At 51.9% G+C, this 22166-nt stretch overlaps 7 protein-coding genes; 5 read left to right on the top strand and 2 right to left on the bottom strand.

The window, feature by feature from the left end:
* Positions 1-161: 161 nt before the first annotated feature.
* Positions 162-2889, top strand: RCC_00429 (uncharacterized protein; the record flags this gene model as incomplete). XM_023765581.1 has 3 exons in its annotated part: positions 162-197; positions 262-1641; positions 1693-2889. The coding sequence occupies 3 exons, from the start codon at positions 162-164 to the stop codon at positions 2887-2889; spliced, it is 2613 nt and encodes an 870-aa protein (XP_023621349.1).
* A 471-nt stretch (positions 2890-3360) lies between these two features.
* On the bottom strand, positions 3361-4257 carry RCC_00428 (uncharacterized protein; the record flags this gene model as incomplete). Its single annotated transcript, XM_023765580.1, has 1 exon — positions 3361-4257. The coding sequence occupies one exon, from the start codon at positions 4255-4257 to the stop codon at positions 3361-3363; it is 897 nt and encodes a 298-aa protein (XP_023621348.1).
* Positions 4258-5374: 1117 nt separating this feature from the next.
* On the top strand, positions 5375-6181 carry RCC_00427 (related to 3-hydroxybutyryl-CoA dehydratase; the record flags this gene model as incomplete). Its single annotated transcript, XM_023765579.1, has 1 exon — positions 5375-6181. The coding sequence occupies one exon, from the start codon at positions 5375-5377 to the stop codon at positions 6179-6181; it is 807 nt and encodes a 268-aa protein (XP_023621347.1).
* A 725-nt stretch (positions 6182-6906) lies between these two features.
* On the top strand, positions 6907-8050 carry RCC_00426 (related to Autophagy-related protein 3; the record flags this gene model as incomplete). XM_023765578.1 has 2 exons in its annotated part: positions 6907-7454; positions 7516-8050. The coding sequence occupies 2 exons, from the start codon at positions 6907-6909 to the stop codon at positions 8048-8050; spliced, it is 1083 nt and encodes a 360-aa protein (XP_023621346.1).
* Positions 8051-8613: 563 nt separating this feature from the next.
* RCC_00425 (uncharacterized protein) lies at positions 8614-9888 on the top strand (the record flags this gene model as incomplete). The annotated part of the gene is made up of 1 exon (XM_023765577.1): positions 8614-9888. One exon carries the CDS (start codon positions 8614-8616, stop codon positions 9886-9888), a length of 1275 nt encoding a protein of 424 aa, XP_023621345.1.
* Positions 9889-13213: 3325 nt separating this feature from the next.
* RCC_00424 (uncharacterized protein) lies at positions 13214-14674 on the bottom strand (the record flags this gene model as incomplete). XM_023765576.1 has 3 exons in its annotated part: positions 13214-13451; positions 13505-14191; positions 14274-14674. 3 exons carry the CDS (start codon positions 14672-14674, stop codon positions 13214-13216), a joined length of 1326 nt encoding a protein of 441 aa, XP_023621344.1.
* Positions 14675-17822: 3148 nt separating this feature from the next.
* On the top strand, positions 17823-21318 carry RCC_00423 (related to bifunctional P-450:NADPH-P450 reductase; the record flags this gene model as incomplete). XM_023765575.1 has 7 exons in its annotated part: positions 17823-17931; positions 17984-18226; positions 18295-18406; positions 18463-18791; positions 18844-19229; positions 19278-20237; positions 20290-21318. The coding sequence occupies 7 exons, from the start codon at positions 17823-17825 to the stop codon at positions 21316-21318; spliced, it is 3168 nt and encodes a 1055-aa protein (XP_023621343.1).
* Between the last annotated feature and the right edge of the window lie 848 nt (positions 21319-22166).

The following is a 22166-nucleotide window of genomic DNA, read 5'->3' as shown; positions in this document are numbered from 1 at the left end:
ATTGCATCACCATCATCTTCAATCCATTGCTATTCTGTACGTACGTACATACTACTACTACTACCACACCATAGACGTCCAGTCGCAGGAGTCTTTCTGGTTCGCATCCGTTTGTTTACACTTGCTGCTTCCTCGGGGAAGCAAATCACCTCCAGCGCATCATGGGCGAGCCTCGGATGGAGTACATGGGCATTCTGGTGAGTCGCAAAGAGGAAGGCTACATGTTCGATGGTCCAGGAGACTGATGAACGCACCTTGCAGCCCAAAGTACAGCCCGCACAAGCGTTGGACATCCTCAACGACCGAGTCACGCAGATTGGGAGACTGAACACTTCGATTGTGAGCTGGCTGGCGGAGCGGAGACGGCTGGAGGAGCAATATGCCGCCGGACTGCGGGGCCTGGCGCGGCGGAATATCGACGACATGGACCTGGGCATCTTCTCCGTCCCCTGGGCCGGCATCACCAGTTCCATGGAAACGCTCGCCGAAGCGCATTCCGCTCTGGCCAACCGCGTCGAGGTCGATATTGAACGGCCGTTGAAGGAATACCCGACGCACAATCGCGAATTGCAGGGACTCGAGGGATCTCAGGAAAGACTCGCAGCCATCATCAAGGACATGGACGATGCGGCCAAGAAGACGGAAAAATTGCTGGGAAAGGGCGAGAAGGCAGATGCCAACAAAGTTGCCAATGCCACCTCGGATCTGGACGATGCACGCGCGCGGTGGGACGCGCATGCGCCCGTTGCTTTTGACAGTCTGCAGGTCATGGACGAGAAGCGGGTGAATGAACTGCGCGACTTGTTGACCCAACTGCAGACGCTCGAGATTGAYCAGGTGGAGAAGAGTCGGGTGGGGGCCGAGCAGTGTCTGAATGTCTTGCTGAATGTCGAGACGGCCGATGAGATCAAGACCTTTGCCCTGCGATCCATGAGCGCCAAGCCTCGCGCTCCCCAACGCGCCAGTTTCATGCCGGGAATGCCTAGTAGCAGCAGCACCGCCACCCAATCTCGCAATCCCCCCACCAATGATGCCGCCAGTGAGGTTAGCGACACCACTCCGGAGCCGAAGAAGGGATTTGCCAAGGGCCTGAAGCGATTTGGTACTGTCATTTCACGCAGGAGGGAGAGCAAGATGCCTTCGACGTTGCCATCAACTGCGGAATCTCCCGAGGAGCGGAAGCCCAAGCCTTCGCCTTTTGGCAGAATGGGAAGATCCAAGGATTCATATGGCTTGGAGCCACCTCGGGAAGCTCCTTCAACCCTACAGCGTCCATCTTCGCCGCTTAGAATGGGTAGTGAGATACTCGAGTCGCCCGTTTCCAAGGATCCGCCCCAGCTGGGTGATATTCCGCATCTCAATGGCAACTCGACAATGGGATCGACCACAAACAACTATGCCAATGGTGGCTACAACAGCGATCTTGCCGATCTGGAGCCTCACAAATCCAGCAATACTACTGCCACAGAGCCTGCAAGAGACAGCGAAGGTTTCTCCGTTCCTCCCGCGGATCTCGATCCCATCTCTCAAGCCCAGGCCGAAGCTGCTGCCGAAACTCCTCAATACAACGTCAACATAAGACAGGCGCCTATTGAAGAAGAGGGCGGAGAAGCTGCTCTTGCCAGTCTTGCGTCAAAATTGGTATGTTTGTCACCATTTACATACATTCAACCTCAAGCTAACACCCCTCAGCAAGCACCGCCACCTGTCAGCCGTAGAGCAGGGACAGTTCGAGGCCGTAGAGATGCCCGTAATAGTACTGCGGTTGGCAACTTTGCTGCTCCTGAAACCCTTGCCGCCGACCCTTCAATGACCATTTCTGAAGAACGCTCATACACAGCAAACAGACTGGATCCTAATAACACTCCCGCTTATACGACGGCAGCTCATCCCACGCAGCTGGCAGCAGATCCTTCCTCGTCTTCTCTCGTCCAGTCCCCTTCTACTGGATTTTCAGGCGCCGCTCTTGCAGGAGGAGCCCTCGCCGCGGGAACTTCATCTCAATCATTCTTGCCCTCGCAGGAGATCCCACAATCCCCAACATTCCGTCCCTCTTCTCGCTTGGAAGATAATCAGTCCATCCGATCCGGTCGTAGCACAGCCAGTCAAGGGCTCTCAAAGCATCCCGATCTCCACGATCAGGGTCTAACTTCCTCCATCATCGAAACCATCTCTGCACGATTTGAGAGCGGCCAACTCATGACATCCTCGCTCATTGGTGAGATCGCACTCGGATTCAATGGCCCACCAACCGCCGATCAAGAGTCAGTCAGATTAGAAAACTTCTCCCTCCTCGATAAGATCGCTCCCAACCCACTCATCCTTCGTCCCGGAGCTACTGAAGGCGAATACGCGCTCAACATCCCGACTCTTGCGAGAGGAAACGCCATTGCTTTCAAATACCAACTCCAAGCAGAAAACTCCGCAGCTTATGCTCCGTTGACTGTCCAACCCATCTGCAAGATTGAGGAAAACCAAGCGAGTATCATTGTGAACTACTCCATTAGCCCGTCTTTCCCTACCACTGGGCCAGTGATGTTGAACAACCTCACGATTGCCCTCACACTCGAAGGCGCCAAAGCTTCCAGCTGTCTCAGCAAACCCGTCGGTACATTTGCCCGGGAGAAGGGTTTGATATTCTGGAGTCTGGGAGATGTAACTCTCACGCCTGGTGCTGCGCCTGAAAGGCTTCTTGCGAGATTCCCGACGGAAGGCATGGCCAAAGGTGGAAGTGTTGAGGCAAGATGGGAGGTTCAAGGGATGGGAAGTGCAGTTGGAGTCAGCACGTTGAAGGCTGGAGCGGATCCATTTGCGGATGGAGATGAGACTTCTTGGAAACCAGTGGTGGGAGTGAAGAAGATGGTCGCGGGAGGCTATGGGGGACGATGATGTGGATGTGGATTGGAGGGAGGGAATGTATATATTGTATTGTGTGAGTTCTCGGCTTTCGTTTTAATGATACCCGTTCGTTCTTTGCTTCTATCCAACTTTACAGTGCACGATACTCATTGTAATAATGTCTCATGCTTGACAGTTCAGCATGTGAAACGTACGAGCACATGCATATGACTTGACGAAGATCACAGTTTAAGAAACAGGACGCCGGGACTTACGGAACAGCTTTTGGAATTTATTCTCGATCATTTATTGCATGCTCGGTCTTTCCTCCATCATGAAGTAGGAATGGTGCATGCAGGTAAAGAGATTCGCTGGAACTTCAGGTCAGGATCCACAGTCCTTGCGGTCGAGTTGAATAAAGGAAAATCCTCGCTCAGATTGCTGCTTTCTTGAACTTTTATCAAAGCGRCCATCAACTCCAAACCGCTTTTGCTCATAAAAATACCGCGCGCACTATTAATCTCAGCCCGAAGCGTCAAAATCCGCAGAAACTCCCATCCAAGTAATCTTCGGAGCACCCCGCTCATCCACCGGATCATCATTTCTCCGACGAATGAATTGATAAACCCTCGCATTCCTCAAACTAGGTTTCCACTGCAATTCCGGCCTCAAAGAATCCACAAGATCAGTAAGCATATCATCATACGCATCGTCATCCGCTTCRATTCTCTCCTGCCGATCCCTAGCGAGACCTGCGAGAAGTTCGCTGATGTGGAGTAATTGTCCGAGATTGGCGCCTAGTGTGACGATGGAGATTTTTTTCCAATCGAACCCTACGGTGTATGATGGACCGGCGTTCTCGATGGTGATTTTTATGGGGACTTGGGGGTCGATTGTTACGAAGAGGTCGTTGTATGAGGGGGTGGTTGTTCGGGAGGGGTTGGAGAAATTGGTGGTTTTGCGGGTGAATTCTACGTAGGCGGGGGATCTGTAGGCTTGTTCATCCAGGCAGAAACTCGCCATGTGCGGCCAGTCTCGAGTACAGGCATCGTGTTGGCTGTCGTCGTTTTCTTCGTCGTCGTCGTCGGATCCGATGTCTGGTGTTGGTTCGTCTCCTGCGTTTGCTTCGCCGTATAGGACTGGCTCGCGCGGTGTGCGAAGGAAGGCAGGATTCAGGTCTACGGCTCCGCGACCTGGGAGAAGAGGTGCTGGGGCTGTGTTGTTAAGTGATGCATTGATGTTCCATACGGGCGCTGTCGTTTGGCCTGGGTTGATGTCTCGCTGGAGTTGGAGAGAGCCGRCGATCGTGTTGCCAAAGGTTTGGTCTACGCGCCGCGCGCTCATGATCTCTCGTCCGTTGAGGTTGTCGAGGATCATTTCTAGCAGCTGTGGGACGTTGAAGGTGCGTTGTTCTGCCATGATTGAAGGAATATGTTTGCTTGAGAGATGTCTTGAGGAGGAAGCAGTTCTCTTCTGGTGGATTAGCTCAAGTCGAGTTTGTGGTGGATCATCGCCGAAAACGAATGCTTGACAGAAAAAGGCATGTTACGGGAATTGTGGATACGATTTCTACGCTAGTGACCGGCGAGTAGATGCTGCTTGGAACAAAGAAAGGTTTCCTCGACTTCTGTCTAGGCTTGTTGAAGCATCACCGTAGCCTACAGTCTACTCGTCGAGTGAATTCGTTACCAGCGATCATCTTGATAACTTCTCGAGTTTTTTTTTTTCGATAATCAACATGCCCCTTACCTTATAGCACATCCAGGAGGCGCGACCTTGTCGCTGCTTTATGTCTAATCCTTGAGCCTCGTCCTACCCCTTTTCATGTTCAAGCTCGGTGGACTAAGTCATCGAGTTCATTACGAGAAATACTTGTGCTTTGACCATGCCAACTACTACTCGACTTCTGCTAGCTTTTCTAAGGGCTCTGCCCTATCTAGGAATCGCACTTCTTGCTATTTCGGGCATGTTCGAGATGTCTTTTGAACTAGGCTATACGGAAGGTCTTTGTAACATTAGCTAACGGGAGGGCTTTTACGTTCGTAGCTTAAAAGGAAAGTTAAGGAATGAGAGAAGCTAGCGTAAGAACGCTGCCCACTTTACCCGTATCGTGACTAGGATCAACAAAGAGTATTATTTTATGAGAGATACAGACCGTAGTGAAATGCTAATTGGATCTTACAAGTCTGYGACAGACCGCGACTTTTACGATCAGCGTAAGCGACATCGTCTAGTTGGGATGTATCCTATCCATGATATCCGATGGAAGTTGTGCCTCCTTTACCAGTGCTATGCTCTGTAGACGGTCGAGCAATACCAACACAGCTTTTTAGACAAGACTACGCCCTTGAAACCTACCTAGCCCCGCTCACTCAACTTTGTCTGCCTCGGCATATCGACTTTCGTATCGAACGTCATCTTCATCAACAACTGATTCGCTACAAGTCAGTAGTTCTACGTGAATCCTTGAAAGACCTACGAAGTCCATTTCTACCGCTTGCTCATCACTTCACCTAAAATTTCCAACAACTCGAGGATGACCTCAATTGACAAAGAGCCCGATTCGGTGCAGGTCTCTCAAACGGCCGATGGAATAACGACGATAACAATTTCCCGAAAACATCGACGGAATGCCGTCGACAATGCAACTGCCCGCAAGCTATACGATGCATTCCTCGATTTCGAAAATGATCCCACTCAAAAAGTCTGTGTCTTTTATGGAGAGCACGGCAACTTTTGCGCGGGTTTCGACCTTCACGAAGCTGCCACGTCCAATTCTTCCCAAGCCGTTGGCGTACAGGGCAGAAATATCGGTCCCATGGGACCATCACGATTGGATGTCAAGAAACCGGTCATTTCTGCGGTTGCCGGGTACGCAGTTGCGGGAGGGCTGGAACTCAGTCTGCTTGGCGACATGAGGGTTGCGGAGGAAGACGCTGTGTTTGGCGTCTTTTGCCGTCGATGGGGAGTGCCTTTGATCGACGGGGGAACCGTACGACTTCAAGCTATTATTGGGCTGAGCCGGGCTCTCGATATGATTCTCACGGGAAGGCCGGTAGACGCTGCAGAAGCACATTCCATGGGCTTATGCAATCGTGTAGTGCCCAAAGGCAAAGCGTTGGAGGAAGCGACGAAGCTGGCGAGATCTTTGCTCAAGTTCCCTCAGGCTTGCATGAATTTGGATCGCTCTAGTTGCTACTATGCAGCTTATAATGCCTCATCTCTGGAGGATGCCCTGCGGCATGAGTTTGAAGCTGGCGTGAAGATTGTGTCGACGGAGAGTAGAGAAGGTGCTGCTAGGTTTAGTAAAGGTGCGGGCCGGCATGGAGGCTTCAATTTATGACCGATGAGCTTGGATACAACTTGACATGCCTCTCTCAATTCAGCGCACAATAGTTGAAATAGCCACATCACCTTTCTTTCTTGGTTAATGCGATGATGTAAGAAATGCTCTCCATGTTTGCGATGTGAAAGCGACTCTGTTTGTGTATGGATCCACCGATGTATCAATTGCCGAAGCTCCGGATCCGTGAAATCGCTGCCTTGTAAAGGAGCTCACGCTCGCTGCTGGATGGCAGTGAACATGAAGTTTGCCATGTCTCCTCCCAGCAGATCAATGACGGCGCTCACAATCAGACTGCCATGATCACAAACATCACACGTCGGTTGGAGAGCGCTGATGATATCGTCGTGGAAGAATGGCTGGCTCCTTGGATATTGAAATGTAAGATCGGATTGTCCAATTCCAGTCGTAAGGATGTTGGGAGTGTTGTTCCATAGCAACTCCTTTGTTGTTTGTTCTTTGTGGTTCACTTGCCCCGCACTAACCTCCAAAGAGCCGCTTGCCGGTAGCCGCTTTAGGCGCGGACGCCAACGATAAGGTGGGGGCATGAGGTGGGCATGAGGTGTGATGACTGTCGCGGAATGACCTGCTGCCTCTCAACAAACACCAACCAACCTGATCACGAAGCACCACCTACCTTATACCTTGGAAGCGGACATCGGAAGGGACTCCACCTCCTCTTCCATCCATCCCACCCACCATCTAACCTCTCCAACACTTCCAACATGCAGAACCTCATCCACAGCTTCATCGATCCCCTCCGCGATCGCTTTGCGCCCATCAACAATACGTCCAACTTCCGCGCCACCGGCCAAATCACCGTCGATGAGTTTGTGTCCGCCGGCGACTTTCTCGTCTTCAAGTTTCCYAGCTGGAGCTGGGCCGATGCAGCCTCCCCCTCGCAACGATCACCACATCTGCCGGTTGGCAAGCAATATCTCGTCACTCGCGGAGTTCCCTGTCGCAAGCGCATCAAGGCGGATGATTTTGCGGGAAGTGGCGATGATGACCAGCTCATCAAGGACATGCTCAAGGAGACGGGTGTGGAGGTGGCCGGCGAGGACGACGGTTGGCTGAAAGCGGGAGGAAACAGTGGAGGGGAAGATCGCAAGAGTGCTGCCCTCATGAAGGACGTTAAGACCGTAGACGAGGATGGAAAAGAGGATGAAGAGGGCTATGAGACGGAGGAGGAGATTCCCGACATGGAGGACGAGGAGGAAGACGAAGAGGCCATTATCCGCGATCCCGGCAAAAAGGGCGGCGTCAASGATGGGTGAGTGATGTMGATATTGATGCAGACCTGTTTCTCGACAACCTACTGACGTGCTATCCAGCCTCCGCACATACAMCCTCTATATCGCCTACTCTCCGTACTACCGCACGCCTCGACTGTACCTCTCCGGCTATGAGGCTAGCACCAACCACCCTCTACCGCCGCTCAGCATGATGGAGGATATTGTCGGCGACTACAAAGACAAGACGGTCACTCTCGAAGACTTTGTCTTTACGGATCCTCCCATCAAGACAGCATCGGTCCACCCTTGCAAGCATGCCAGCGTGATGAAAGTACTCCTCGACCGTGCAGATGCTGCTCTGAAGCTACGTACGGAGAAGAYGAAGCACGGTGAGAAGCCGTCGGATGCCGGCATGGAGGGTCTCGTCGAACAGACCGCTGCTCTCCACCTTTCCAATGACAAGTCGGCGCCCAAAGACAAGGACAACGAGGCGGACTGGGAAGTTCTCTCCTCGGACAGCCAACCCGATGCAGAGGTACCGGCCATTCGTGTGGATCAATACCTTGTGGTCTTCCTTAAATTCATGGCTTCGGTGACGCCGGGAATCGAGCATGACTTTACCATGGGGGTCTGACTACGCTCGGGGTGCAAAATCTCTGTAGCATGGACCGATTGGCATATCCTACACGCCGGCATGGACTACCCACGGGAGGTAGAGTGGATGGAAGTGAAGCGTGTCTGGGGTGGTGGTGTTGCTGTCGTTGGGACGAATTAAGACGCATGGGAAAGCACGAGACTGACGATGAGAACGATGAGATGACTTCCACTGCATAGCCAGGCCATGGTTGGGATTAGAAGGTTGGCGTTTACATACTGTAATGTTGCACTTTTACCAGAGAGCCAGAATGACTGTCTCCAGATGCTTACATTTCTTCACATCGACAGTCTCTACAGCCTTGTATAGACTCCCAACCCTCGCTAGTCCAAGTTCTTTACGCTATCGTCCGAGATTCGAACTTATCTTAAGGGTATTACAGACAAACATGAATTGCATTAGTATATGCACTTTAAGGGCGCATTTCTGCCTTCGTCGCGCCAAGCCCGAGCTTTTATGCAATCACTTAGCACCGCTCCGTACTAAAGTAGTCCTTCCCCCAGATTAAAGGTTAAGGACTTCGTTAAGTACCACGTTACATTATGAAAGGCACAACCCGACTTCTCTGTTGTATCATCGTACTTTTGTTTTCGTCTCCGTTCGTCTCTGCTACTATCGGATTTGGCACTTGCAAACGCTGCTTGCCTATCGCAATACACGATGCCCCAGGCGTAGGCTTTGATCTTACAGCAAGTTACGGGTCAGTTCCAACTCCGTGTGTGGCAACAAGCAAAGCTCACATGTGTGACAGAGTAGCAAGCGTCAATCTCTATGACGGACCAAAGAAGGACACCGTTGGAACAATGAAGGACATTGTCAAGGTCGAAGCGTCGCAGGAGTACAAAGATTTGATTGTACGATTATCTACGGCCCCAGCACCTGGACAGGGATTCGTTGGCTCCGCCAAGCGATGGTTCAACGAACTGGTCGGTTATTCAAATAGCAAAGACGTTGCGATTCTGAGTACTCTGATTGCCCAGCTGAAGAATAGTACAGAAGTGGAGCTGGGTGTTGACCTTCGTAAGATAGTCGTAACGCATCCTCGCTTCCCAGCTTTGACCGCCGAGAACATGGGTAACGCTATAAAACTCGCCGGCCTACAATCCTGGCTCCATGGTCCCAACGACAACCATGCTCCGAATCAATTAAGTGAGAATCGAGCAGCTCTTGCTGCACATGGATTCAATCTCTGCCAAGAGGAAGGATCTTGGATGATCTGCATCGAAAAAATGGAAGTCGAAGTCGGAGAGGTGAACGTCTACTTCGCATCGCTCTCAAACGACACGCTTTACACAAGTTGGGACCGGTACTTACAGCCGTTCGAGTACATCGGAGATCACGAGCCGCACTTCTTCGACAGTAGATCCGGTCTGAAGACGATGGCTAAACATCATTCCGATGAGTCATATTGGACTTCGATACGAGATAAACTCGTGCCATGGGATATTGAAGGTCCCATCTCGCACGTCTTTGTAGGCGGCGAAGCGGCGATGATGCCTGAATTTCGAAAAGCTGTACACGACGCTTTGGCAAACTTTACTGTCCTGGATTTTCATGATGATGGAATGGGCAACAACACTATTAAGCCCGTTCCGCCATTATACGCGGCATCTAGAGGTGGGGCTTTGCTTGCTAGATGGCGACAGGAGGCGCCCATAGGATGTTGGGAGGCGCGGGAATGTGCTGGTCGCAGGGCGCAGGAGCGAGAGGGGTTCTCAGTGGAGGAAGTTGTATTTGATAAGCTGCACTTTTGGACTGGAGGCGAAGTGAGGAAGCTGGAGTTGCTTTCTAGTTATAATATGTCGAGTGATGATTAAGAAAGATCGCGGGCTCGAGGGTCATACCTACGCAAAACCGGCTCCAATGCCCCGGCACATCCCGAGCAAGGTCTTCGGAAATGGGGCTCGAGGCGTGTTTGACGGCATGACAAGTGCGTGTAGGAGAGGTGTCAGTTGAAAGGTCGTTTTCTCGAACACGGCCCGTGCTTCCACCACATGCCACCTACTGTATGAATGATGACGGAGACTTTTCTGCTTGATACCAAACCCTCGCCAGGCGCGGTTTCATCACTCAATCTCCGAAACACACCCAGGGTACAGCCAGGGTAAGGCACATGTACCTAAGGTAAGGTAAGCGAGACCGCCGATCTTATCAATTCACGGAAATGCCTCCGATCCCTCACACCTCACACACCCTTCCCTCCTTCCCAAGCTTCCATGTTTCCTACCCGCCAACCTGTTCCTTCCTACCACGTTTCACCATCTCCAAGCCACATCCAACCAACCAATTCTCCGATCCCAAAATCCCCATTTCCACTTCCCTTGTTTTCGGAGAACTCCTGTAAATGATGCAAAGCTACCTTACCTTACAATCCCTGCCAAAAATCCTCGGCAGATCTCTCCTGGTCACGATTGATTGCATGAATGAGAGATTTCCCGCACGAGCGCCGTGCCATATCGCGTGCGCCAAGAAACTCAGTCCAACCAGCCCAGTTCCAACCAACCCAGTCCAACCAACCCCGGTCTCCAAACCACTCTCCGACTTGCCCAATATCAGCCATCCATGTCTGCGACGGATCAATTTATAGCACATGTTTAGCGCGACGCGATCGGGCCTTGGGGGTGTGTGTCAATTCAAATTCAATCGTCATCGTTTAAGGTATTGACAGGGCAGGGCAGGGCAGGAAGGAACCTGTGCTGTGCGGGCTAAACATTTCCCCCCTCCCCGCCCTCTGTCGTTGTCGTCGTCGTGTGATGCTGCATGATGAAAGGCTTTCCTTCTCCGCGACGGGAGAAGAAAAAAAGAAATTTGCTTTTGCTGGGGAGGGGAGTGGTTTTTTTGGTTGTTTGGTGTGTGGGATTTCTGCTTTTCTGCTTCTTCTTCTTCTGCTTTACCTATCTATCCTCTAGTCTATTCTTGTTGGGGAGGGGTTGGTGTTTCTACCTATCCTTTCATTTTGTTTCTACCCTTTGCTTTCCCTTCTCTACCTTCTCTCACACACTCCCTCTCTCGCTATTGGAGGTTCGAGGATCAAGGTGATTGATTTCTATGGGTGTGCAATAACCGGGAAGCGAAGCGAAGGACGGTTTTGGTTTTGGTTTTTTTTTTCTGGGAGGGAAACGAGAGGCTATTATTATTATTGACGGGACCAAAAAAGAAGTGGCCTCCAATATAACCCACTCTTTGCATCTGAGAGCGAGGTCTGGAATTTCCTTTTTGGAAAGCGCCCGCTTGCATTTTCGACCTATTTGGCGACCCGAGCACGGATACCTGCGTGGAGCGGTGCTGCCTACCTGGCTCGAAGGGGAATTTGGTTACTAGGATCGCTGGAGAGCTTGTGTGACTTTGCGGAGGAGAACCTTGTACATTTCCTCACAAGACATCCAACTCTCCATTCCGGCGGCCGGGGAAGAAAGTGAGGAAGCAAAGACATACCGAACACAATCCATCCATCCCACCCGCAACACCCACAACACCTACACGCGCACACGCAATGGCGACGCGAACATCAGATTGGATGGCCCGATCGGCACGAAGAAAAGACCTGGAACTCTCCATGCACAAAGTACGCACACAATTCCAAATCCAAGAAGAAGAAGAAGAAGAAGCAGAAAACGAAGCACAACTTCTTCCAGCAGCAACAAACAGAAAAAGCACATCTAATTTTTCCCGCAAGACTCGGCCTCGACGCGCCCACACGCAGGAAGCGACGGCCATGGTGGCGGGGGATCAGAGGAGCAGTACCTCCTGCACCTCGTCTCCCATTTCCATCCAAAAGCGCAGTGAGAGTATGTATTACTCTTCTTCGACAACGACGAGGAGTTTTAGCGTGCACAGTTCGGCGAGCGGGGGAACGACGCATGCGAGTGTTGGTGGTGGGAATCATCATCCTTCTTTCATCCCTTCGAGTCCTTCCGGGAGTGTGGCGAGTACGGCGCCGAGTAGTTTGAGTAATCATCCCGAGGGGGGAGAGGATCAATTGCAGGTACGTGTGAGTTTGGGATGAAGATGTTTGTTGTTTTTCCCCCGATGAGGGGTATGATACATGAGGATGATGTTGGCGATGGCGATGGCAATAAGAATTTCCCGATTGACTGATGATAAAGATCCAGAGTCTGATTAAAAAACTCCGCGCCAACACGGCGGAAATGGACGCCAATGAAGCGCAAATGAGGGCTTTGAATGCTGTGGATCAGCAGGTGAGTTGTGGGATTGAGGAGCGGTTACAGGCCGTGCAGAGTCTGAATGATCGGTTGATGGATTTGAATCGCTTGATGGCGAGGGTGGAGGAGGTTTCTCGAGGGAATTTTTGAAAAGGAAGGGGCGAAACCTCTTTCTTCTTCCTCTCTTCTGGGGAGATTTTTTTTTCTCTGGTGCTTATAACGACAGCGGCGTTTTTTGTCAACAGGTAAGGTCTTGGGTCCTTTTTTGAATGAAAGTGGTGAGAATATGGCTGACGGATGAGATGTTTTAGGATCAGGTATGGGAAAGCAGAGGCGTTGGATTRGATTGGATTGGATGGGATGGGATTTCTATTGTAGTTGATCGTTAAAGATACCACTTGTAGCGAATGACTTATCTTCTGATTCCCTCCTCGAAGAGAGAATAATCCCTCATTTTCCTTCTTCGGTTGAGAGGGCAGAAATTGATGGATGAGAGAATGTGGGATGGGAAAGTCAAGACTGAATCACCCATTTCATACCTTATCCACGATCCAACGCGAAAGCAAGCCGGCTGCTTCGCAAAAGGAATGGAGGGCATTACATTACGCCATGTCAACTGTCAAAGTCGCACGCGGGACGATCATCGCAGAAAGTCCCTCATCGTGCTACCATCCGACTTCACCGCTCTCCTCTCTACCACGATGAGATGAATGCGCTTTCCCGAGTCTGCTGATTGCGCTCCTTCCTTGGAGGCGTCGCGTCAATGTTTGGAGGGTATCTAATTCTGCTGCTCTGCCACGCTATGCAATGCAATGCAATGCAATCCAAGCATTGGCCATTTCCTGTATTCCGTCCGTCCCAATCCGTCTTCCACGCTCGCTTCCGTCGCTAATGTGGGGGTATCCTTCCAGTCCTGCAAAATAATCATGGGGAAAAAAGGAAAAAAGTTCAAATGAATGCGTTGGCTCGAGATCCCTTTCTAGGACATCTTCCGTCCAAAAGCCATTGACCCAAAGGGTGCGCCAAAGTTGGTGCTCGACTTCTTCTTCAAGCGAATGCCGCCTTGCTCGAACTCGCTGTGGACTTTGGCTTCGTGGGCCTCCTGCGGTGACATGACTCCTTTGGTGGAGGGATCGGAGGCAGGCGGACTCATGTTGGAGCTGAGGTTTGAAGGGGGGAGAGCCGTGGCAGCGGGTGCTGCGGTTGCCTCGGAGCGTCTAAGTAGTCACGTCAGTTGATGTAGTCGCTGCATGGTGGTGGACGTCTTCACCTTCTTCTCGAGCGAGGACTCAAGTTGGAGCTCGTCTGCGCCGGTCCGTTCGCGGGTGAGGCCAAGCCGGGACTGGGCTGTGCAAAGACCAAGGGTTTGCTATCGCGACTTTCRGGGTCGTTCTCGATCATCGAGAGTTTCCTGCTCAATGCCTCAAAGGTGAAGTTGGTCTCGTCGGGCTTGTGGGGCAGCTCGGGCATATTCAGCGGTCCCTTCAACGCCTCGTCCTCGTCGTTGCTGTGGCTTCTGGAGAGCAAAGTGTTGATGTGTGTGTTGTTACGGGTTGGTGKGTCCTCGACGCCTTCCAGTGTCATGCTCGCCGGTGGAGGAGTCGGCCTCCTAGGCACCCTCACTGGCGTGTGGCCTGCTAGCATGCGGTTGTTGGGAGGAGGTGGAGAGAGGCCTGCAAGACGTGCGGTGGGTTCAATGGCTTGCACGAGAAAGCCGTCGGAGTCGGTGTAGACGGCGCTCTGTCTGCGGGAATCCACCTCGGGGATTGAATCCATGGCGGTGCCCAACGATAGAGGAGCGCACTCGCGTCGTAGGGACAGCGGAACGTGGTTGCGGTTTTCATTGATCGTCGGCAGCGCCAGTCCGCCGGGGAGAGCGCGTACGTGTGGGGGCGGTGAGGCCGACGCTGAGGCCGATGCTCCTGTACCGGGGGTATCGGTGGGTGATTTGGCGGGGCTGTGTTGGGGAGGTCAGTCTTGCGACGATGTGCATGCGCATGTTGTACATGTTATGCATGACGATGATGATATTCCCTCACCTCCAATGATCACTGCTCTTCAGCAACTGCTCCAATGCGCCTATGCGGCTGTGCAAGCGCTGCTTCTCCAACAACCAACAGTCCCGCTCGGCCTGGAATGCCTCGTACATCTTCGACAGCGCATTGGATTGTCGGTCTACAATCACCTGCAGCTCCCGCTCGCCCGCCGTGGGCGGACTGACCAGACCCATGCTGTTGGAGGATGGGGACGGCGACGGTGACGGCCCGCGAATGCGTGTTTGCGGGGGAGGTTGTGGTGAGGGCGCAAGGATTGGCGCGTACAGAGAATCGTTGGACGTCTTGGAAAAGGCAAGCGGTGGACTCTTTGGTGGACGTAGGCGAGAGGTGGACGAAGAGGACGATGCTTGAACTTCCCGCGGCGGCGATGCTGGGGGTGTCATATCGCAAAGATCTAGGCCAATTCGCCTCTATCCAGGAGAAGGCGGGCGGACAGGCAAGTGGAAGGGTTCCAAGGGTGGGAAATGGAGAACAGGGCAAACGGAGGGCGTGCGTGCGTTCAGGGATCTGGATATGTCTCATCACAGGAAGCAGCAACAAACGTCGAACGCGGGCGGCCAGTGAGAAAGCGTGCTGGTCCGTCTGACCCTTCGTCACCGACTCCACTCCACACGGCACCGGCCCTTCCCCGTCCGCCGTACCTGAATTGACCTTGACCATCCATTCGGCGGTACGCCAGAAGCCTTTTGGAATCGCGGCTCTGGCATCAAGATCGGGTGGGCATGGGGAAGATCGGGATCCGTCATCATTATCAATCTGACACCTTCACTGCCTTACATTCCTTCCATCATCAAGCCCGCCGCACACRCAAACATCCCATCAACAAGCGACCTCTCCCCCGACAATCTCCTTTCTCACCGCATCAGTGCAAAAGTAAGTTGCAGCCCAAGGATTCCGTGACGGGCTAAGGAAGCAGGTTTACCGACCAATCGGCAATGGAACCTCTTGACGCTCGACACGTTCTTGCTGCAGCGGAAAGCCCTCCACGGCTCCTTCCGCCTGCGTACGTCGAGCTGATCGTATCAGAAACTCGGTGCTGACTTCATCATCCCGTCTCACTTGCTCTCAACGACCAAAGGCCGCGCTGACAGGCGACCAYGTACCTGTACTTCCGCCTTGCAGCTGGACCCACCTCCGCGGTACGTGGCTCCCAGCTGCCGAATGATCCCCAACCTCTCAACATATCGGCCCTACGAAAAGGGAAAACGAAAATGGGAAGTCCACGTCGACGTTTGCCACGTCAAACGGACGCGTCTCCGACCCGAGTTCTGCTGATTGGGAGGTACAGTACATGGGACACATTCTGTTTCGCATGCTTGCCGTACAACGCTCCCTTGACTCAGACTGACCATCACATGGAAGTGGAGCGACGTTCACATGTCTCTCAACGCCTTTCATCTGATAACATCGCACGTGTGTGGAGTTCAACGTGGACGCGGACGTGGAGACGATCGTGTCACGCCACCATGTGACTTACACCGTAAGCCTCGCTTGGAGGGTGTCTATCAAGGAATTCTTCAATTCAAGGCAAACAATTACCAGGAACGAGTCCGCGAGCTCATTCTTGGCACGAAACCCGGCAACCGCAATGATATCCGCGAACTGGGTGCGTGGGTTATATCCTTGCCCGAACCCCATTGTTCCCACTACGCCCCAGTTTCTTGGCATCCAAAGTGTTGGACTTTGCAGCCAGAATCATCACGCCGGGAGATTCGTCAATATCATAACTATCAGAGGCATGGAAGAGTCATTGCGTGTTGTTTTCTCGGTGCGGAGTCGCAAAGCTGCATTCGAGATGCCATGCTTTCCCGTCTCACTTCTCTTGTTCCATCTCTTCCACGTTTCCTCTCTTTCCAACAGTCTCACTCGACTTCCCCCAATCCTACACACTCACTCACAAACAGGGACTCACTCCTCTCGTGCGCACGCACATCCATACACTTTCACTTTCAAAATTCACTCGCCTTGACAACCTGASTCCATATTTTCATCGCGGAGCAATGGCAGGAAGCTCTGATGCGCTCTCGCCAGCTGACGAAGATGTCTGGACAGTGCCGAGCCTTCGATATCAGTTAAAGTGCAAGAACAAGACTCCACTCCCGCTCGGCGACGTATGCGACATCTACGTCGACTCGCCCTCGCAGTCGTCATTTGATGTGCAAGTTACTTGCCGCAAACAGGAGCGTGAGCGAGGTGGTGGACGTTGGGCCCTCTCTGTCCAAGTCTTGGATCGCAAAGCCTTCCCTGCCGTGTGCGCTTTGACCACGACGTTCCATGGTACGACCAGCCTACCACTACTACTGAACTACAGTCGCAGACTTGTCGTCTAACGGACCGATACCTCTAATCCCTGCGTTGGAGACAATCACATGAAATGCTACCTTTCACTGATGGAGCGGTCAGCATGCACTCTATACCATCAGAGGAATATGACTTCCTCCTCATTGATGGTCTCATTAACCTGCCAGCATTTCCTGCCCAACAGCACACCTACCCACCGCCATGGATTGCGTGAGTATGTCAGATCGCGCCTCCTCGCTCTTCCTGGTATGACATACCCCCCCACCAGTATCAATCGCACATTCCGCAGCAGACTCGAGAGGTCGACAAAGCTTCAGCGTAAGATGTTTGCTCAAACCTCTTTCCATGACAAGCCGGATTCTGGAATTTCGTCGTTACGAAGAAGAATGGAGTGCAAGAAGCATTGCCGTGTCTTGCGCGGCATCGCAGYAACATCTACCCCTGCTGTCGGAATTGAGGGAGTAGTCGAGCTTAAGACGAAATCACGTTGATGGCATGTACATTTGACGGGTCATGAAGCCTCGAGAAGCGTCTCCAGATCGCATGGCATCGACGCCACGTCGTTCGCGCGAGCAGTCAACGTCGAGACCCTTCAGGGAGGCCTCTCTGCTTCTAAGTGTACCATCCGGTCTGTGGAAGATCGCCGTGCGACGTGCGCGAACCTTTGGTCACTGCGTTTGATGCTCTGGGGGATCAACAGCGGCACTGCCGATCACTTCCGCTCTGGCTGGTTCAATCATCTTCCATGCCTCAGGTCCCAAAGAGTGTTGGCTGATCGAGTTTTTGCCGAATTAGGGTTCTCTCTTACAGTATGGGCGGTCTACATCTGTTCATGACTCTAATGGATGAGTGACCGTGGTGCTAAATTGGGAGAGAGAGAAGGCAAAGTAATTCCTCGGAGCTCGCTCCTTCGTTATCGGTTTAGCTGTGCATTAGTCATGACCGCTACGACGACTTGGAACGATCTCACCAATCACAGTCCTCCTCGTCGACACAAAGCACTCCGCGTGCTGCACATATCACAAAGGAACATGCTTCTAACATGCAGTTTTAATGAGCCACACCTGGGAGCCAGCATCCCTCAAAGTTCGGGACCGCGTCCTTTTGGCCTCGGCAGCCAGTCCTTGGTAGGCAATGTCTATTGTTTTTCTTAACTTRTACATATCTCCCTGCCACTACACGTAGTGTACTTTTCTCTACCATCTACTCTGTCAAGGAAGCTGCCGCAACATGTCACAGAAGATTCCAGGACCAACTCCCCTGCCTGTGGTGGGCAACATGCTCAGCATAGATCGAGAATATCCACTTGGTAGTCTGGAGCAAATAGCAGATCAATATGGTCAGTCTACAGGTATCCCATCTCGGCCCTCAAGCTGACCATTCATCGACAGGACCTATATACACCTTGCACCTCATGGGTCGAACTCCCTGCTTCATCTCCTCTCATGAACTCTTCGCAGACGCATGCGACGAGACGAGATTCGTAAAGGCCCTTGTTGGACCTCTAGTCAAACTTCGCGAAGTCGTGGGCGATGGACTCTTCACTGCGATGCCGGACGAGGAGAATTGGGCCATTGCTCACAGAACCTTGATGCCTGCTTTTGGGCCTTTGCCTATTCAAGCCATGTTTCCTGGTATGTTTGTCGCATTGTCAAGAACTGTGAAGGATGTTTTAATGTGCTAATTGCGATTGCGATTGCAGAAATGCATGATATTGCCTCGCAGTTGGTATTGAAATGGGCGCGGTTTGGACCTGAGAGTGATATTGATGTTACTTCGGATTTCACAAGGTTGACGTTGGATACCATTGCACTGTAGGAGCTGGCCATCTCATGTCTTTGCAGGATGCAAGAACTGACTCTCATCTCAGTTGCGCAATGGGGACGAGATTCAACTCCTTCTACGACAACAAATTACATCCCTTTGTGGATTCCATGGTCGGAGTACTTGCTGGTGCAAACGCAAGAGGAAAGCGACCTCCAGCTGCCGACTACATCTACAGAGCCGAGAAGCGGCAATTCGATCTAGATGCTGCGTATCTTCAGAAAATTGCCATGGAGCTGGTCCAGAAGCGTCGGGAGAACCCTTGCGATAAGAAGGACCTCTTGAATGCCATGTTGAAGAACAGGGACCCGAAACTCGGCGTTGAGTTGAGTGATGAATCGATTGTGAATAATATGGTTACATTTCTCGTTGCAGGTATGTACATTCTGGTTTCATCGCTGCTATTAGGTTGTCTGACAATGTTCAGGACACGAAACCACATCCGGACTGCTGTCGTTTTTATTCTATGCACTCTGCTCAAGTCCGGAAGCCTACGAAAAGGCACGGGAGGAGGTTGATACTGTCATTGGAAACGGAGCCATCACAGTCGGCCACATGTCAAAGCTACCCTATCTCACAGCATGTTTACGGGAGACTCTACGACTACACTCGACGGCTCCACTTTTTGCCCTCTGTCCCAAAGAAGATGATGTTCTTGCGGGGAAATATCCCGTGAAGAAGGGACAGACGATTGGCTGTATTCTATCCAAGATTCAGACCGATCCGGCAGTATATGGAGAGGACGCGCAGGCCTTTAGACCGGAAAGAATGCTTGACGAGCAATTTGAAAAGTTGCCAAAGCATGCTTGGAAGGTACGTTTCCCAGGCGATTTATCGTGCGTTGTGCTGACTCTATGGTAGCCTTTTGGAACTGGAGTGCGAGCTTGCATTGGTAGAGCGTTTGCATGGCAAGAAGCTCTACTCACCACAGCTCTTCTATTACAGATCTTTGACTTTCGCAAAACGGATCCGAGCTACAAGCTCAAAGTACAGCAAACATTGACGATCAAACCTGATGGATTTCTAATGCGAGCAAAGATGCGGAATCCTGAGGTCTTGGAGCAGCTGGGTGCAGTCTCGGTTGACGGAAGCAAATCTACGACATCGACTGGCGCTGCTCGATCTTCTAAACAAAGCGAGGGAGCTGGAGACTCAGGTACAAGGATCAACATCATGTACGGCTCCAACACTGGAACATGTGAGTCTCTCGCTACATCACTTGCATCGACTGCCAAATCCAGGGGTTTCAACGCGCATGTGGACACACTCGACAATTCGATCTCAGCATTGAGTCAGGAGGATCCAGCGATCATCATCACAGCAAGCTACGAAGGTCAACCTCCGGATAATGCCATCAAGTTCGTGGAATGGCTCAAGTCCGCTGAAGAAGGCAGTCTCTCGAAATCGAAATACGCAGTGTTTGGGGTTGGAAATCGGGAATGGGTTTCAACTTACCAGAAAGTTCCCACCACGATTGATGGCGATTTGCTTGGAAAGGGAGCACATCAGCTCGTCAAACGTGGAATTGCAGATGTGAGCGATGGAGACATCTTCAACGCTTTCGACAAATGGACGGATGAGCTCTTGTGGCCGGCCATCGATGGTGGGAAATCATCGACTGCGAGAGACGCTGCTGGACTRCAGGTTACGATCAACACGGACACTCGAACGAAACAGCTACGCCAAGATGTACAGGTGGCGGTAGTGCAAGATTGTAGACTGTTGACTGCACCTGGCAAGCCTGCGAAGCGGCATCTACAGCTGAAGCTTCCGGAGGGTATGAAGTACAAAGCTGGTGACTATCTCGCAGTCCTTCCATTGGTAGGTCGATCTAAATACCTCTCCATACTAATATATGCTGACCTGAATCCAGAACCCCGAACAATCAGTCCGCAGAGCAATGGCACGCTTCAATCTAACCCTCGACGCAACCCTAACAATCGAAGAAGGATCCCAAACCACAATCCCCACAGGCCGTCCCATCAGCGCCTTCGACGTCTTCTCCTCATACGTCGAGCTAGGTCAACCGGCAACAACCAAACAAGTCCTCCAACTTTCCCAAACAGCATCTAACGAGACCTCCAAACAAGAACTCACCCAACTAGCCAGCACAGTCTCCCCGCAAACCAAACTCAAAAGTCTCCTCGAACTTCTCGAACAATACCCTTCCACAACCTACACTCTCGGCCAATTCCTCGAAGCAGTCCCCTCGATGCGCACAAGACAATACAGCATCTCCTCCTCCCCACTCCAAGATCCCACCAGCGCCTCCCTAACATACTCCGTCATCGACGCCCCAATCGATCCCTCCAACCCCACAACCAGTCGAAGATTCCTAGGGGTGGCGAGTAACCACCTCGCCCGCGCCCAACCCGGAGATCGAATCCAAATCGCTCTCCGACCCAGTCACGCAGGCTTCCATCTCCCGGCCGACGACCCTTCCCGACCAGTCCTAATGGCTTGCGCGGGAACGGGTCTCGCGCCCTTTCGTGCCTTTGTACAAGAACGCGCGGTCAAAATCCTCTCGGGGGAGAAATTGGGGCGAGCCATGTTATTTTTCGGATGTAATGCTCCGGGAGAAGATGACATGTATCGTGAGGAATTTGATGTCTGGGAAGAAATTGGAGCGGTGGAGGTGCGGAGGGCGTTTACGTTTGCTGAGGAGAGGAGTGAGGGGTGTAAATTTGTGCAGCATCGTGTGTGGAGGGATCGGGAGGAATTGGTGGAGTTGTTTAAGAGGGATGCTTTTATGTATATTTGTGGCGCTGGGGCGGTGGGGRGTGCTTTGGTGGAGACTGTTGAGAGGATTTATATGGAGTTTAAGGGGTGTGGGGAGGAGGAGGCCAAGGTGTGGTTTGAGGGGTTGCGGGGGGAGAGGTATTGGGCGGATGTCTTTTCTTGAGGGAGAATTGTGGTGGCGGATCTGAAGTGATGATTTATGTGTAGGAGATGATCTAAGCAAGGCAAATCACATCCATGCCTAGCTTCTCGCCGTCTTCTTCACTCCTTCATCTCTTGTTTTGAACCATTATGCCATCTTGTATGCTGATGTGAGTCGATGTAACGCCGGTATAACAATCTAGGAATCACCAGCGAGAATATATCTCAACCTCCAGTGGGATCCGCAGGAATGGAAATTTCAGGTGAGGAAATAGAGTGATTGACACGCGGCGTCGAAGCTGAGAAGCCTCGCGGGAGAAGGTGCTTCTGAGAATCTGACAAGGAGAGCGTGGACTCTCGCTTGATCGTCGCTATTACGCCTTCGCGTCGTGTGATACTACCATCCAGGCGCATGGAAGATGAAGATGGAAAAGACTCCTCAGCACTGTCCACATATTCAACACTGTCGCATTTGTTGTCCAGTCAAAGTGGGACGTGCAGAAGCTTTGGTGGATTTGGGAGCAAGGCAAGCCAGCTTATTATGTACCCTAGGTACCTCACCGTCAAGGATCAACCTTTCTCCGTTCCCCCACACTCTCTACACATTACAGCATCATCCCTGTACCAAAGACTTGTTGACTGTTGATGAGAGAGAGATAGACTTCTTCTTGTTCTTCTTCTCCTCCTCCTTCTCAAATACCTCTGCCTGTTTCTTACCAGCATGTTCATTACCCCTTGATCTTCAACCAATACAGCCACAATGCCCGACATGACCAAACCGCCACACTCAAAGCGTACGATCACTCCAACTCCACCACTCCACTCCACCCACAAGACAATAATGATAACAAGGAAAACAGGCACAGACTC

Source organism: Ramularia collo-cygni (assembly GCF_900074925.1).
Source record: "Ramularia collo-cygni strain URUG2 genome assembly, contig: RCC_scaffold01, whole genome shotgun sequence".
In the NCBI taxonomy this organism is placed as follows: domain Eukaryota; kingdom Fungi; phylum Ascomycota; class Dothideomycetes; order Mycosphaerellales; family Mycosphaerellaceae; genus Ramularia; species Ramularia collo-cygni.
Note: the sequence above shows the minus strand (reverse complement) of the source record. Positions and strands in the feature narration are given on the sequence as shown.